A 16,767-nucleotide genomic window follows, 5' to 3' on the forward strand; every position below is an offset into this window, starting at 1 on the left:
CAACTAGTAATGGCAACTAGGAACATCTTCATATTTTTACGTTGATTGTATTTTTTAGATCTACGTATTGTTTTTTGACTGGCTATTTTGCACCTTAATAAACTGTTGTCATTAGGGGTGATTAACGGTCCGGTCGGACCGAACGGACCGACTGTTTCGGTCCGGACTGGACCAGACCGAGACTTAGACCGGTCCGGTCCAGTCCAGTCCATATTTTAGAGGACCGAAATCATTCGGTCCGGTCCACAGTCCACAGTTTTTTCGGACCGGACCGGACCGAATGAAAAATTAAAAAAAAAAATATTTTTTTTATATATTTTATATATAATAATTGTACAATTAACAATATAAATTTTTAAATATATTATTAATACTTGTTAATATTCTATAAATTAACAATATTTTATATATATCTTCATTTAACCTATCACTATTAACAATATAAAATTTTAAATATACTATTAACACTTGTTAATATTCTATGAATTAATAAATATATAATATCAATTAGTTAATTATATAGTAATTATATAAATTAATAATATAATTTTCATCTAATTTATTATCATTGACCATATAAAATATTTTTTTATTGAGTTTGTTACATAATCCACATTAATAAGTCACTTAATTTAATTTAGTATTTTAAATAAATTTTTTTATTAATTATTAAAAAAAAAAAAGAAGAGGGGGACCGACTGGACCGGACCGATAGCTATCGGTCCGGTCCGGTCCGGAAAAATAATGGACCGAAAATTTTCGGTCCATCGCCGGACCGGACCGGACCGGCCCGTTTGCAGCCCTAGTTGTCATGACTTTAGCACTTCTCTTGTAGAATTCCCATATATTAGGGTACACCTACTTTAAGAAAATCATCACTTGTAAAAAAAAAGTCTTTCTTCATTTGATGGGGGCTTAAATATCTGTCATGTAAGACAACCTGAATGTTCTTTCATTTGGAGTTTTTATGGATGAATTGGCAGTGTTGGTGGAACCTACAATGGTGTATTAGCTGGGACTTAATGTTATTCTTCCCTAGAAGGAGATCATGTGAAGCACATTTCTGTCAAGCTATGTTTAAATTCTTGAATTTTATTATTAAATGAAATCTCATTGATCTTTGTTTAGTTGCTGGAAGTTTCGCTTGAGCCAATAATCAAGTTTCACCCTCATGGTATTAAAATGATAGTTTTCTCATTTCCTTAGATTGGGAAAGCGCAGCTTCTAGAGCTTCACAAAGAAGGCTACCATGGCTTTACTTGAATCATTTCCCTATTCTTCTTGATTGTGGGATTTTTTTCTGGTGGTAAAAGGAGATCGAAATTATGTGGTTGAAGTTTGACAGATGTGTAGAACGAGTAAAGTAGTGGCGGGCTTCTTATTGTTTCTTTGGTTCTCCAAGCTTTATTTTGGAGAGCAAACTCAAAGTGCTAATGGTTGATTTAAGATTGTGGAGTGAGAGATGTTTGGCAATGAAGATAATCAGAAAAAAGCTTCTCCTAAATTAGGTTAAAGGCTTGGATGCCTTAGAATAAGTGAGAATATTATGTGAGGAGGAAAAGATAACAAAGAATAATGTTATCAGCCAATTGGAAAGGGTCGCACTCATGGTGGAGGTATGTTGGAAGAAGTCTAGGGCATTTTGGTTGAGAGAGGATGACAGATGTACAAAGTTCTTTAACTGTGTAGCCATCTAACGGTATAAATAATTCTATTGAATCCTTGTTTGTTAATGGTGTTGTTTATTCCACTCAAGCTGAGATTGGTGACTATATTGTGCAATTTTATACAAATATGTATACCAAGTAGTTTAACCAGAAGCCCAAATTGGAAAACCTTTCTTTTTAGTCCCTTGATGAGGATGATGTAACGTGGCTGGAGAGAGAATTCGAGGGAAGCGAGGTCTTTGAGGTAATGAGAGCTTTGAATAATGGGGCTTTCTTTGGTATTTTTCCAAGTTTGTTGGGATGTGTTGAAGTAGTATATTATGGAAGTGTTTCAGGACTTTCATGCAAAGTGCAAGTTTGTCAGAAGCTTTAATGAAACATTTAATTGTACCTATCCTAATGAAGCAAAAGGCAATTTCTATTATGGACCTACGACCAATCAGCTTTGTGAGTGGTGTATACAAAATTCTTGCAAACGTTCTAGTGAATATGCTAAAGATAGTTCCATAGGAGATAATTTTTTTTTTATCACTAAATAAGGATTTTATTGATAATAGGCGAAGCCAATTACATGGGACATATACAAGAGCCACACCTAGGCATGACTGTTTAAAGGCTTGGATGCGTACTCATTTTGTTTTTTCTGTTCTTTTATGGGCTTGTTTACACTTCTTTCATTTTCTTGATTGGTTTTACTCGTTTATGCACTGCATACTCAGGCAACACATTTTGTTTTTACCGTGAGCAGCAGCTTATTTCATCAATAATAAAGTGTAAACTAAGAAACAATAAATTGGAAATTCTTATGCTGTTGAATTTTCTATGATTTAGAAGGCCTACAGAAATGGTCTAGGATTCTAAACTGTACAGATATAAATTAATAATCTTGATGAAAACAATGTCTCATGAAGTCCAAGTAACAAAACATCCTTTATAGGATAAAAAATGGACCTTCCTAAAGTGTGTTGCAACTGATGTTTGGAATCATTTAGAGCATTGGCAGCTGTAGCATCATGAAGAATAAGTATTTCTGCATCTTACAAATCATTTGATCTTCCACTTTTTGGTTCAATTCATAAGTTCCGTCTTTGTATGAAATCCGTAGAAAAAATTGTCTGTTATACTAATCAGAGGTAAAGGCAAGCCGACATATCTGATTTATCCTCTGAAAGTATAATGTTATGATGTCTTCCTTGAGTCTGATTTGAACAGTTCCCTTTTATGGTTTTTCAGGTGGCTTGCTTGTTAATTTTGGTTGCTGACATATTGGTTTATGCCATCTATTTGTCTCCAGTGGCCTTTGACTATCTTCCTTTCAGAATCGCACCGTATATCAGGATCGTCTTTTTCATGCTTAACTTTAGGTAATATGTGATAAATGGGTAGTTTTTTTTTTTCTTTTTCATGTGAACTATCCACTTGCATGCTTAAATTCAGGAAATATAGGCTTGCACACTGATTTTGAAGATGTTTGTCTTATGAACTTGGGCTTTGAAAAAATTATGCTTTGATATATGATATCGCATAGATGGTAAATGGAATCCTGTATTACTTGAGAGGGAGAAGTTCATTCTCTTTATGATGATTGCAAGGGACTCCAATTGTACCATGGACTAGTTCTTTTGGATTATGGCTCAAATATGATTTGGACCTTCCTTTGGGGCGTTATAAAAGGTATCAGAGCCTATCCCAACTAGAAATGTGGGATTTGAGCTGTGCCACCTATGATGGAAATTGGAATGGTCCAACGAGGATGTTGGGAGTCTTAAGGGGCCGTGGAGATTATGATACCCCCATATTGAGTGAGTATAGGTTGTGAATGGGATCCCCACATTGCTTGGGGGGAATGTTCATGCTCTTTATAATGATTCTAAGAGACTCCAATTGTAATATTAACTAGTCCTTTTGGAGTATGGCTTAGATATGGCTTGGGCTTTCCCTTGGGGCATTACAGAAAGAGAATGAGAGAATAAGAAAGAGATAATACTATGAAGATGAGAGGATGGCACAATTCAACTTCGGTTTCTATTCTATGCTGGTCACATGAAGAGAGGGAAGAGGAGGGAGAGAAACGAGAGAAGAAAAAAAAAAGCTTTTTCAATATTCTTCAGCTTTTATTTATAACTAAGCCTGTTTGTGTATTACACCTGACCATTAATCGTCTATATAAGATCTTAGAAAAAGTGGGAAACATCTACAACTTTTCCTAGCCAATATATATAAATATATATATCCTAGCTAGTACTTAAATTTACTTAAGCGGGAATAACTTCATAAAAAAATATAGCAATCTTTAGTACCATACTTAAGTACTGTACTTATAAAAAAAAATTATACTTAAGTACTGTGAAGCAGCCTTCCATGTTCTTACTGAATTCTACTTCGTTCTGCCAGTAATCCCTTAAACTAGTAGCACTGTCACAGAAATTGAATCACTTCATTAAGAATTATAGGTGCATGCAATTTAGTTATAGGATTTCCCTTCACTGTCGCCCAAAGTTTGGGTGTTGACATAAAGTATTCAAAGGATTTGCTGCTTATGGTGCTTTAAAGTGAATCCTAGGTAAATGGATCAGTTATATTTTGTCCAAAGGAACCTCTTGTTTCTTCAGTCATTAATGTTGACACATGCAAAAGAACTAAAGGCATTATTGAGGTAGACATGGAGTATACATTGTCAAATATGGAATGACAATCGACTTCGATATGTTTCGTACGCTCATGGAAAACAGGATTAGCAGTAATCTGAATAGCACTTGTATTATCAGCACTAAGAGGAGTGGAATGAAGCTGAGGAAAACCAATTTCACCCAATAACCCATGAAACCATTGATCTCAGAGCATGCAGAAGACATAGCATGATACTTAGACTCAGTGGAGGACTTAGAAACTCTGTCTTGCTTCTTACTCTTCCAAGAAATGAGTGCATTGCCTAAGAACATGCAATGCACTCATTTCTTGGAAAAAGTGGGAAACATCTACAACTTTTCCTAGCCAATATATATAAATATATATATCCTAGCTAGTACTTAAATTTACTTAAGCGGGAATAACTTCATAAAAAAATATAGCAATCTTTAGTACCATACTTAAGTACTGTACTTATAAAAAAAAATTATACTTAAGTACTGTGAAGCAGCCTTCCATGTTCTTACTGAATTCTACTTCGTTCTGCCAGTAATCCCTTAAACTAGTAGCACTGTCACAGAAATTGAATCACTTCATTAAGAATTATAGGTGCATGCAATTTAGTTATAGGATTTCCCTTCACTGTCGCCCAAAGTTTGGGTGTTGACATAAAGTATTCAAAGGATTTGCTGCTTATGGTGCTTTAAAGTGAATCCTAGGTAAATGGATCAGTTATATTTTGTCCAAAGGAACCTCTTGTTTCTTCAGTCATTAATGTTGACACATGCAAAAGAACTAAAGGCATTATTGAGGTAGACATGGAGTATACATTGTCAAATATGGAATGACAATCGACTTCGATATGTTTCGTACGCTCATGGAAAACAGGATTAGCAGTAATCTGAATAGCACTTGTATTATCAGCACTAAGAGGAGTGGAATGAAGCTGAGGAAAACCAATTTCACCCAATAACCCATGAAACCATTGATCTCAGAGCATGCAGAAGACATAGCATGATACTTAGACTCAGTGGAGGACTTAGAAACTCTGTCTTGCTTCTTACTCTTCCAAGAAATGAGTGCATTGCCTAAGAACATGCACGAGCCAGTAACAGAGCGACGAGTATCTGCACATTCGGCCTAATCAACATCACTATACCCCACAAACTGTAAGGAAGATTCCTTAAGAAAGAACAACCCGCGTGTAGAGGTGCCCTTCAGATATCAGATAATGTGGCGGACAGCGGCTAAGTGAAGATGTCGGGGGGCCTGCATAAATTGACTGACCTGCTGCACAACAAAAGAAATGTCAGGACGAGTGATCATCAAGTAGTTCAAACTCCCAACGAGCTACCGATACAAGGATGGATTTGATAGAAGTTTGCCTTCCTCCTGACAAAGCTTAAGATTGACCTCCAAGGGAGTAAGAATAGAGTTACCCGATTGGAGACCAGCCAATGCAATCACTTCCTGCATGTATTTGTGCTGGTGTAACAACGTACTAGTCGGAGTAATCTGCACCTCAAGGCCAAGAAAGTACTGCAGATGACCAATATCTTTCATGTGAAAAGAGGCATTGAGATGCTGTTGTAATTGCTTAATTAACTCAGTATCAGAGTCAGTAAGCACAATGTCATCAACATATACCAGAAGCAATACAATTCCTGCAGAAGTCTTGCGAAGAAAAAGAGAGGAATCAAACTGGCTCAGAGTAAAATGAAAAAAAAGCAGGATAGAGCGAAATTTATCAAACCATGCACGCGGAGCCTATTTCAATCCATACAAGGATTGGCGTAGCTGACAAACCTCTGAGGAAGGTGTAGTAAACATGCCTGGAGGTGGATACATATAGATTTCTTCCTTTAGATCCCAATGTAGAAAAGCATTCTTCACATCCATCTGTCGGAGAGACCACTCCTGCAACCCATCAAGTGCCAAGATCGTCCGTACAATAGTCATTTTGGCAACAGGTGCAAATGTCTCTTCATAATCAATACCATACTCCTGTAGGTTCCCAAGAGCCACGAGACGGGCCTTATATCTGTCCAGTGAGCCATCAGACCGAAACTTGACTGAGTACACCCATTTACAACCAATAGGTTTGACACCAGAGAGACAAGTCACAAGATCCCAAGTGTGATTGTCTTGAAGAGTTTTGGATTTCTTTTTGCATGGCCTGCTGCTAACATGCTTGGGTTGCTGCCTGAGTAAAAGAGTGAGGAATAGAAACAGTGTCGAGAGTGGCAGTAAGCGAGGTATGAGAAAAACCATACCTATCCGGTGGATGTGTAACCCTAGTGGAGCGCTGAGGTATAGGAACTACAAAATCAGATGACGGATCAGTGTCTGGAAGGGGCATTGAAGGAGGACGTCGATGATACACCACACTTGGTTTAAATCGCTCAATAGAAGAAGACACATCATCAAAAGCAGGTAGAAGAGTAATAGAAGGATCATAAATAACCTGAGACTGAAATAAATATTGATTTTCCAAGAAAAATCACATTCCGGGAGATCCGGAATCTGTTTGCATGAGCATTATAACAAACAAATCCTTTTTGAGTAGGACTATATCTCATAAAGGCACAAGTAACAGACTGGGCAACAAGCTTGTGACGCTCAACATGTGGCAAATGAACAAAACAAACACACCCAAAAGTATGAAAGGATTGATACTCAGGAGATATGCCAAATAATCGAAAATAGAGAGAATCATTATTTAAAGTGACAGTAGGCAAACGATTGATCAAATAGATAACAGTAGGTAATGTCAATATTGGTCTCAATACCTCTTTCCATTCTTCTCCTTCATTTATATAGAAAAGGGTTACAACCGAGCACTGATTCCAGCGCGTAATTGCTGCTAGTCTTACTATACATGTTAGCTGCTATTTACATGTTAAGTCTATTTATTGTACATGAAGAGTCTATTTACTATACACATTATCTATTTATCTGCTATACTATCTAGATATAGAAAGCATCTCTATAACAGATACAACTTCTACCCAGAATTTAGAAAGAACAGAAGAATCAATCAACAAAGTATGAACGACATCTAAGAGATGACGATTTTTACGCTCAGCGACTTCATTTTGTTGAGGGGTATAAGGACAAGAACGTTGGGAAATGATCCCCTTTTGCTGAAGAAAAGTCTGAAAAGAATGAGACATATACTCCCCCCTGAGTCGGAGCGTATAGTTTTGATACAAGTACTGAACTGTGTCTTGACAAACGTAACAAATTTTTGAAAGACAGAAAACAAGTCAGCTTTAGAATGGAGAAAATATATCCAAGTGAATCGACTATAATCATTGATAAACGTCACAAAATAACGATGCTGACCATGAGAAATAACAGGACTTACATCCCAAACATTAGTATGCACAATCTCAAAGCAATTAGAAGCACGACTACCATGCGCAGGAAAATGTAAAGTTTTACTTTTACCAAGACGACAAGTAGCACAATCAAAAGATACAGGAGGAGAAGAAAAAGAATCTTTATTACCCAAAAAACCATGTTTCATAAGATGAGCTAAGACAACAGAATTAGGATGACCCAATTTCTTATGCCAGACTTCATTATTATTGGCAGTAGCCGTACAAACAAGAGAAATAATATTAGGAATAGAAAACTGCAAAGGAAATAAACGTCCCACTTTAGGCCCTTTCGTGATCACCATCCTCGACACCTGATCCTGCATAAGACAACCAACACGAGAAAAATGAACATCACAGTTATTATCTACCAATTGTCCAACAGAAATCAAATTGGTAGACAAGCCATGAGAGACAAAAACATCGCGAAATGAAGAACCCAAATTACCAATAGCAGTAATAGGAAGAGTATTGCCATAAGCAATCTGAATATTTTGCGTGCCTCTATACTTACGAACACTATGGAGGCCTGTCGTATTGCCAGTCATATGATTAGAAGCACTCGAATCAACAATCCAAGAAGTTGAGTTAGTACCTGTATCTTGCAGGCCTAAGGTCTTAAAAGCAGACACAATCATCTGTTGGACCATTGTTGGTGTGAGAACAGATGAATTAGAGCTTACAGTGGGAGGCGCAGAAGAAGACAAGGACTAAACAACAGCTTGAAAGGCTTGGGATTGGCGATTCTGAGGCCGCACTCAACAGTCTTTGATGATATGGCCTCTTTCTTACAGTAGTTACGAACTTTCTTAGGACAATTGCGAGCAATATGACCAAACTCCTTGCAACTGAAACATTGCAATTTGTTCCTCCCTCTCCCTTATGCTGCATAGGCTACATTCACAGCCTCAGAAAATACCTTCTCAGAAGTTATACCCATCTGAGTGGATAATCGTTGTTCTTCACGCAATAAATCTCCCAAGCAAATATCTAGCTCCAAAGATTAATAAAACCATAATAAAATTGTTCAATAGATAAATTACCTTGACTGTAATTTCCAACTCCAATTGGAACTTTTGAGCACTGTGATCTTGGTGGTTAATACGGTGGAGATAATCCCACATAGCCTGAGCCGTAGTAAAATAGTGAAGATTGGTCACAAGGTGAGAATCAATCATCCCCAACATCCAAGAGATCACCTTAGCATTCTTGACCTCCCATTGAGCAAATTCCTTTTCATCAGTGGGAACCTTAGTAGAACTATCAATATGATTTGATAATTCTTTCCCTTTCAAAAACATCTTAAACTGAAATTCTCACGTAGGAAATTTCTTTCTAGTAAAGCGAACAATAGTATTTCCTCCTGTTGCACACAAATGATTTAGACCACAGAGATGAATATCAGAGTAGGGGCTCTGGTACCATGTCAAATTGATCTGAATGCCCTTTCCATAGGATTTCCTTTCATTATATAGAATAAATTTTACATCAATGTTGCCATATTTCCAGCGCCTATGTGCTATACAAGGTAAGTATCTGCAACGTATTTACAGCCTAATTATCTGCTATATATACAAGCTAGTTATAAAGGAAAGCGTCCTAAAATATTACAAATAAAATATTATAGTATCAATTAGGTATCCTAAATTATCTCTGTTGACATACATCAGATATACCAAATGAGAGAAAAGAGAGAAACAAAATCCTGGAAGCTAAAGCTAGAAAGACACAAGTGGGCTGCCATCCAATGATAAAGAGAACTGAAAAAGAAAGCCTTGTGGCCTTCCATGGCACTTGTTCTATCCATGAAACTTCGGCCATTACTTTCCCCTTAGTCCCACATCAAACAAATTGAGATCGTTTTCCACGAGGAAACATTGTGATGATTATCAATCCATCCTTTCTAGGATTCTTGCAGATCAACCACTCATCTAGGCATCACCCAATTAGACCAAAAAGACTGAGAACAACTTGACATAATGAGCTAGCCACTTCACAATGGAGTAAAAGAAGATCAACGGATTCTCCATTTTGCTTGCACATACAACAAATCTATCACCATAATGTGTCTTTTCCATAGGTTATTCAATAGAAGGATATTTGCTAATGCAGCCATCTACAAAAAGAAAGGTGCTTTCAAAGGAGCATTATTCCAAATGGTCTTCCATGCGGATCTTTGCTAGTGCACCCATTTTATGCTCACTCGAATTCTTTTAAATGGAAACAAGGTGGCAGCATATCTTTGCCACCTTGTTTCCATTTTAAAAGAATTCAAGGGAGCATAAAATGGGTAAGACAACCCACCTCCCAATCTTTTGCTACATGGATAAACTCCACTTTAGATTGAGGAGAGCTGATATCTGTAAATTGTTTCTCACCGATTTGTCCTCGGCCCCAACGATTGAGGAGAGCCTTCATGTGTTACCACCTCCCAACAAGTTTTGAAAACTGCCATAGGATATCCATTTGGTTCTGGGGCCTTGTCTCCATTCATTTCTTAACTACCTCATAAATGCCATTTTCCTCAAATGGCATTTCCACTCACAGAGGCTCAAAAGCCAAACATCCATCTTAGGTCTCCATCTGAACTTTTCTATATACAACCTCTTGTAGAACTACATAATGTTCTCGCTAATCTCTTGATGGTGGGATACTTATATGCCATTCACGTTCAAGGAGTCAAAAGAGTTGCTATGCAGGTAAGAATTAGCCACCTTGTCGAAAAACTTGGTATACCTTTCAGCATCCTTTAACCACAAATCCCTTATCTTTGTCTCCATCAAATATCTTCCAAAAGGCAAGTCTCTACACCTCTCTTCATTACTAGTTTTTTCTTCAACATCTAATGCCTTTTCCTCAGCATAGTTTCAAAAGTGCACACTTAATCTAGAAGAAGCTTTTCATAACTAATAAAAATCTTGTTTCAAAGAGTTAAGAGTTATTATTATAAAGAGTTTGATAGGCACTATATGGTAACCATTTATCCTTTTCAGTTAGAATTACTGTGTGAGATGATTTCTAAACAAATTGGCGTAGGTGTGCTAACCTAGCCTTCTTTGTGGTTTGTTTGATTATTTTTTTATTGGCACTGGGTGTACGGATCAAAGTTCAGACTGATCTTGTCGGTGCACAAGCCTTCAACAAAGATTTTTCTGCAAGTGCACCTCGGGTAATTTAAGGAGAAATGCCCTCAATTTGATGGCCTCTAGAAATCGTTTGCACCCAAGGGTTCGAACCATAGACCTAGAGAGTGCATACTGCAAAGACCAAGATTCCTTACCACCATTTTGTGTCAACCCCGAGGTGTCCAGTTTGATTATTATTGTGGCATGTTAGTTGTGCTCATTATTTTGTCTTTATTTGAGGTGGAATGGTTGATGTCCTGTTTTGTGGTGATGTATGCAAGTTGGAAATATTGCAACGTTAGTAATGTGGTTTTAAAGGGCACTCCACTTTGTATTGTGAGGACACTTTTATAGGAGAAAAACATCTGATGTACGAAGGGTTAATGGAAACTCACTACATCCACTTTTATAAAATCCTTGCATGATTGGATGCGGATTGTAGGCAGTACTCATTGTGATTCTTTCCTCCATATTTGTGCTCTTTAAAAATTTGTTTGTAATTTCTTAGGGCAACCTCTTTTTTTTTATTTTTTTATTTTTTTTTTATCATGGTCTTCAAGTAATTTTTTGAAGGTAAGATAAACTTTATTAATGATAAAAAAATTGATGCTACCTAAGTACCAGAGGGTATATATGAGAAATACCTAAGAAATTGAAAAAAGAGTAAAGTAGTTCTGATAACTAGAAAGCATAATGAGCAATCATCCTATGATAGAGGGGTTTAAAAAAGAAATGCTTAAGGTCTGTTGGATAAAGCATCCATGCATGTAAGGTGTTATAAGACTGTTAGGTCAAACATGAAGGCTGGTACAACTATCAGATTACTTGTTCAAATGTGCACTACTATGCCCTAGGAGATTGTTTTAGGCCCATATAGGGCTTTCTTTAGTTTATGTACTTTACCATTGGCTGATGATAATTGAGGGCCAAAAGGAAGTTCCTATACACTTTAGATCTCCATAAAGGAATGAATTCATCACTCCAAACTGCTAAATGGGCAATCTGAGTTTCCTGTCAAAGAAAGCAGTACATAAAGAATTCATTTTAGCTATTGGAAAAAGAAGTGTCTTGCTAGGGTGGAAAATTGGGATTTTTCCTGTATCATTATCAGAACCCAGACTAAAACTTTGGAAATAAATTGGAATTTTTTATTGGGTACAAGGGCAATTCAGGTTGAGTTATGCACAGAGTGTTAACAGTGTTTGGACAAAAAAACTTCTCATTTCCTAACGACTACCTGATTAAAAGAATTGGGCCAGTGATATGTTATCAGAGGCTATAAATCAAGTCTCAATGGTCTGAGGGCTTAGACAATGATTAAATGGATGGTGCAAAAACATTTTGGAACTAGAACTTGCTTAATTGCTGTAGGTACCTATAAATGATGACGTACATGCTTGGCTTACACAGTTTTTTATTGCTAAACAATTTATAGTACATTAGCTTGATGTTTTCTCATTCTATCTTGGTATCAGGGAACTACGAGCAACCATCCTCATCCTGGCTGGAATGCTTGGCACGTTCTTGAATGTCTTGGTATGTTCACTATCTTATAAGTGTACCTATATCCGCCCAGCTTGCAAATCTTTTTAGTTTCTAAATGATAATGGTATCACTCTTTATAGAGAAAGAATTGTCGCACACTTTTTTTTAAGTTGTGTACAGTTGAGAAAATATTTTTAGTTGTGTGACTTACTGCACGAGTGGTCTATTGCTGTTTGCCAGAGTTCTCCTTCTTCTTGGTGGTGTCTTCATTAGTGTAAGATTCATTAGGGCAAACCCCTAGGGGTTGGCTCAAGTGGTAAATGATTTGGTCTTGGTGGTATGCTCCCTCGAAGGTCTTGGTTTGAATCCTTTTGGGTGCAAACAATCTGTAGGGGCCATAGGACTAGGGGATTTTTCCCTTGAATTATCTGTGGTGCACTCGTGGGAAACTCTTTGCCGAGGGTCTGTGCACCCCCGAGATTGGTCGGGATGCTGTTCTTGGGCACCCCGGTGGCAATAAAAAAAAAGATTCATTAGGGCACTCTTTTTTATACTTACTCTATTTGAGGGTCTCTTTGCAATAAACTTTATTGCATATTAAAACGAAAAATGTCTCTTTTTCAGTATGTAACTCTAGGAAATTAGGAATGGTGCACTTTCATTTGTATCTTTTTCATTTTAATCCATTGTCTTGTTTTTTAAAATACTGTGTAATTCTTTTACTTTTCATACAAATATCTTACTGATTTTGTTTAATTGCAGGCTTTAGGGCTGTTGTTTCTTCTGTTTTCCACTTGGTTAGCCTATGTTATTTTTGAAGATACCCAACAGGGAAAAGCCGAATTTACTTCATACGGTACCACTCTCTATCAGATGTTTGTTCTGTTCACCACATCCAACAATCCAGATGTCTGGATTCCTGCATACAAGTAAGCGGGAGCTTCAAAATTCATTAAGATGTTTTAAAAATAGTTATTCTCTTTCCAGCAGTGTTCAACTTCCAGCTCGCTATGGGTAAACAATCTTGTTTTCAGGTTCAAATTGTACATGTGTCTGCCATGTGACAGTTTCTGTTCGTGATTGTATAACTAGTTGGTCTATTAGGATTTATTGGTTGTGATTTAATACAAAACAGGTTGAGAAATGGTTGGCTTTAAAATACGAACCATTAATTTGGATGGGTTTAAATAATTCAGGCCTGGCCTGCTGCAGGCAGCAATTCAGAGCTCTGTGGAAGGGAAGCTTTAGTAACATCAGTGCCAAAATCTTAAGCTATTAGAGAGTAGGCCAGTAATGTTTAAAGATTTAATAACCTGAAGATTTTCCTTAGGATTGGTCCACCCTATAATACTGAGCAAATTGCATGCCTAACTGACTAACAGTGCAGAACAAGCAGAAGAAACTAACCAATGGAGGCTACGAGTGAACCATGGATCTCTTGAAGGCTCTGATACCCTTTTAAGAACTACCAGTTTCCAAAGCTTATTAGGGAGTAGGCCAACAATGTATATCAAACTTGCAGATATATTACCACTAACAGAGACAAGAGGATGGACAAATTTATCTGAGGTCATTACTCCTAGGAACTAAATCATGCCCTCAAAAGAAGCTTCAATAGCTGCTGCATCATTAATTTCTAAAAGGACATCATTCCTAAATAAGAAAGATTATGAAAATAGTAAACTAAGTTAGACGCATCTCAAACAAAGGAATGACATAGTGACACAGAATAAGGGGATGCTTGGGGAATGAGATGAGATGAGAAGTTTGTGAATAGTAGTGAAATGGTTTGAGTTATGATGTTTTATGTGGTTTTGGGAAAGGAGAGAGAAAAATTTGAATAAAAATATTATCAAGTTAAAATATTGTTAGAATATAATTTTTTAATATTGTTTTTGTTTTGGGATTTGAAAAATTAAAATTTTTTTATGCTTTGTTTGGAAGTTTGAGAAAGTTGTAATGATTAGGTAATTATTAGATGAAAAAGTTGAAGATTTAAAATTGAAAAGTGTATGTTTGAGTGTTGTTTGGATGTTGAGATGGGATGGGATGGGATGGGATGGGATGGGATGAGATGAAACCATCTCAACATCCAAACAACCCCTAAGAATCATGTCCACTGCTACAGAGCATTCCAGCAACTATATAACCAGCTACTTATGACCCCAAAGGAAACATAAGATAAAAGATACAACTACAAGATTAGAAAACCCTACAGAGGTGTTGTATCAATTGTAAACCAACTTTCTAAATTTTTTTGTTCTTCGGACTTGCTATCCCGAGCTTCTGGCAGCTTGCATCGTGTATTCTCTCTATCTTTGATAAGACTTTAGTTTAAGAACTTTTGAGGTAGTTATTAACTTATTTATGCTCGAGTAAACATTTAGAGTTTTCTTTGGTAAGAAACTCAGACAGCCCATGTACTTCATGATTGCTTATGTTTTGACTTGTGTTATTCATGTGACTAATGTTCGAGCATTAAATGATGTGATATCAACATGTGAGATAAGCTCGTTAAGTTGGCAAAGATTAGATTTTAGAATACCACGGGCATTTTTTCCTTCAATGAAAAGGTATTGTAAAAAAATATAATCCGGATATAAGCTTAAAATTTCCCTTGGAAAAATATTTGGAGATGCAAGGTGCCTCTTAAGGTGGCTTTCTTCGGGTGGTTGGCTTCTCGTGGGAAAACTCTTATCATTGATAAGTTGAGAAAGCGTGGTATCGTTGCAATGGATTGGTGCTTTATGTGCAAAAGATGTGGTGAATCGGTGGATCATCTTCTTCTTCATTGTGATGTGTCGAAGGCTTTGTGGGATGAGAGGTCTTTGCTAAGGTGGGGGAATTGCTTGGGTGATGCCCAAGAGGGTGGTGAACCTTTTGGCGTGTTGGAGAGGGATTCTAGGAAATCGTCAAATAGCAACCGTTTGGAAGATGGTACCTCTGTCTTATGTGGTGTATTTGGAATAACAGGAATGGGCACTGTTTTGAGAATAGAGAACGATTGGTAGAAGGGATTAGAGCTTTCTTTATTCATACTTTGCTATTTTGGGCTTCAGTTATTGTATTGGACGGGAATAGTCTTAATGAATTTTGTACTGTTTTTCAGGGTTAGCCTGTAATTAGGTGTCTTTTTCTTGTACACTTCTTGTGTATTTGGGCTATGCCTAATTTTGTTTTTTAATAATAGATTTTTTTTTTTTTGTATCTGAGATCATTGTTTAATTTGTTGTCTATTTGTGTATTATCCTTTTTATACTTTTTTGGAATTTTAGGATTTTTATTTTAGGATTGTTATTTTCGAAGGGGATATTTCATATGCTTGACTTGTACCTTAATTGTTTTAATAACTTTTTTCCATTTGTCCCTAGTCCATTAAAGTTATCAGGCAAATATGGTTCTAAAGACGCTAGTAATGAATGCCCTGGAAAAGTTACATCCTAGTGATATAACTCATTAAATATGGCCAGGAGTAGAATGAGTTATAAATACCTAAGATGAGACAGGTCAGAAGGAGTGGTAGTTATCATGGTAACCTCAGGGTATGCAATTACTATTCAGTTATTCATTAAGTAGAGTTGTTCTTTTCTCACATTTCTGTAATTTCCTCAGGGATTTTCATTAGAACCATATCACATCTTCGTTGACGTTCTTTTTTTGGAGTCTTGAAATTTCTATTGATGACATATTAACCAGGATCTAATATTTCAACAAATTTATATTTTCTTGTAAGGGATTCGCGTTGGTATTGTCTGTTTTTTGTTCTCTATGTGCTATTGGGGGTTTACTTTGTCACCAACTTGATTCTTGCCGTTGTATATGACAGCTTCAAAGGTCAGGTATGGTTTGATTCATCGTTTAAACTGCTCTTATAAGCAGGAACTTTGAGATATAACTATTGTGTTTGTTCATCTATTAATGTCAGCTACTAGTATGTTGCTTTCTAAGGCCTCATTTGATTAGACAGATGAGATGAGATGAGATGAGATGAAAGTTGAATAAAATGTTGTTAGAATATAATTTTTTAATATTATTTTTGTTTTGAGATTTGAAAAAGTTGAATTACCTATTGTATTTTGTGTGGGAATTTGGAAAAGTTGTAATAATTAGATGAGATGGTTTGTGTAACCAAACGAGGCCTAAATGTTTCATATAAAACTAGGTTTACTGCTACTTGTGTTCTCCATAACATAAATGGACATGTTTACATCTATTTTTTGTAGCTTGCGAAACAAGTTTCTGAGATGGATGGTAATAGGAGACGTATCTTGGATAAAGCTTTTAATCTCATAGATAAATATGTAAGTGCGGCGTTCACTGACCCCTAAATCTACTCTTGGCATGCTTTTGTGACAAGTTTTGCAGTTTTCTTGATCTACTCGTCATGGAGAATAAATGTTTCCATTATAGCTGCATTTCATTTGCTAGTGGATAATATTATTATGAATGGTAGAAATGGCCCAAGTATATAGTTTGTATACA

At 36.5% G+C, this 16,767-nt stretch overlaps 1 protein-coding gene across 1 annotated transcript in view; it reads left to right on the forward strand.

The window, feature by feature from the left end:
- The window catches only part of LOC109004223 (two pore calcium channel protein 1B-like), a 61,132-nt gene that overhangs the window by 13,705 nt on the left and 30,660 nt on the right, over positions 1-16,767 (forward strand). The window contains exons 5-9 of the mRNA XM_018982709.2: positions 2,901-3,031; positions 12,276-12,336; positions 13,048-13,214; positions 16,019-16,124; positions 16,509-16,586. Of these exons, the coding sequence (XP_018838254.2) occupies positions 2,901-3,031; positions 12,276-12,336; positions 13,048-13,214; positions 16,019-16,124; positions 16,509-16,586 (543 nt within the window). The remainder of the gene's footprint in view (positions 1-2,900; positions 3,032-12,275; positions 12,337-13,047; positions 13,215-16,018; positions 16,125-16,508; positions 16,587-16,767) is intronic.

The sequence above is a fragment of the Juglans regia genome, chromosome 10 (assembly GCF_001411555.2).
Source record: "Juglans regia cultivar Chandler chromosome 10, Walnut 2.0, whole genome shotgun sequence".
In the NCBI taxonomy this organism is placed as follows: domain Eukaryota; kingdom Viridiplantae; phylum Streptophyta; class Magnoliopsida; order Fagales; family Juglandaceae; genus Juglans; species Juglans regia.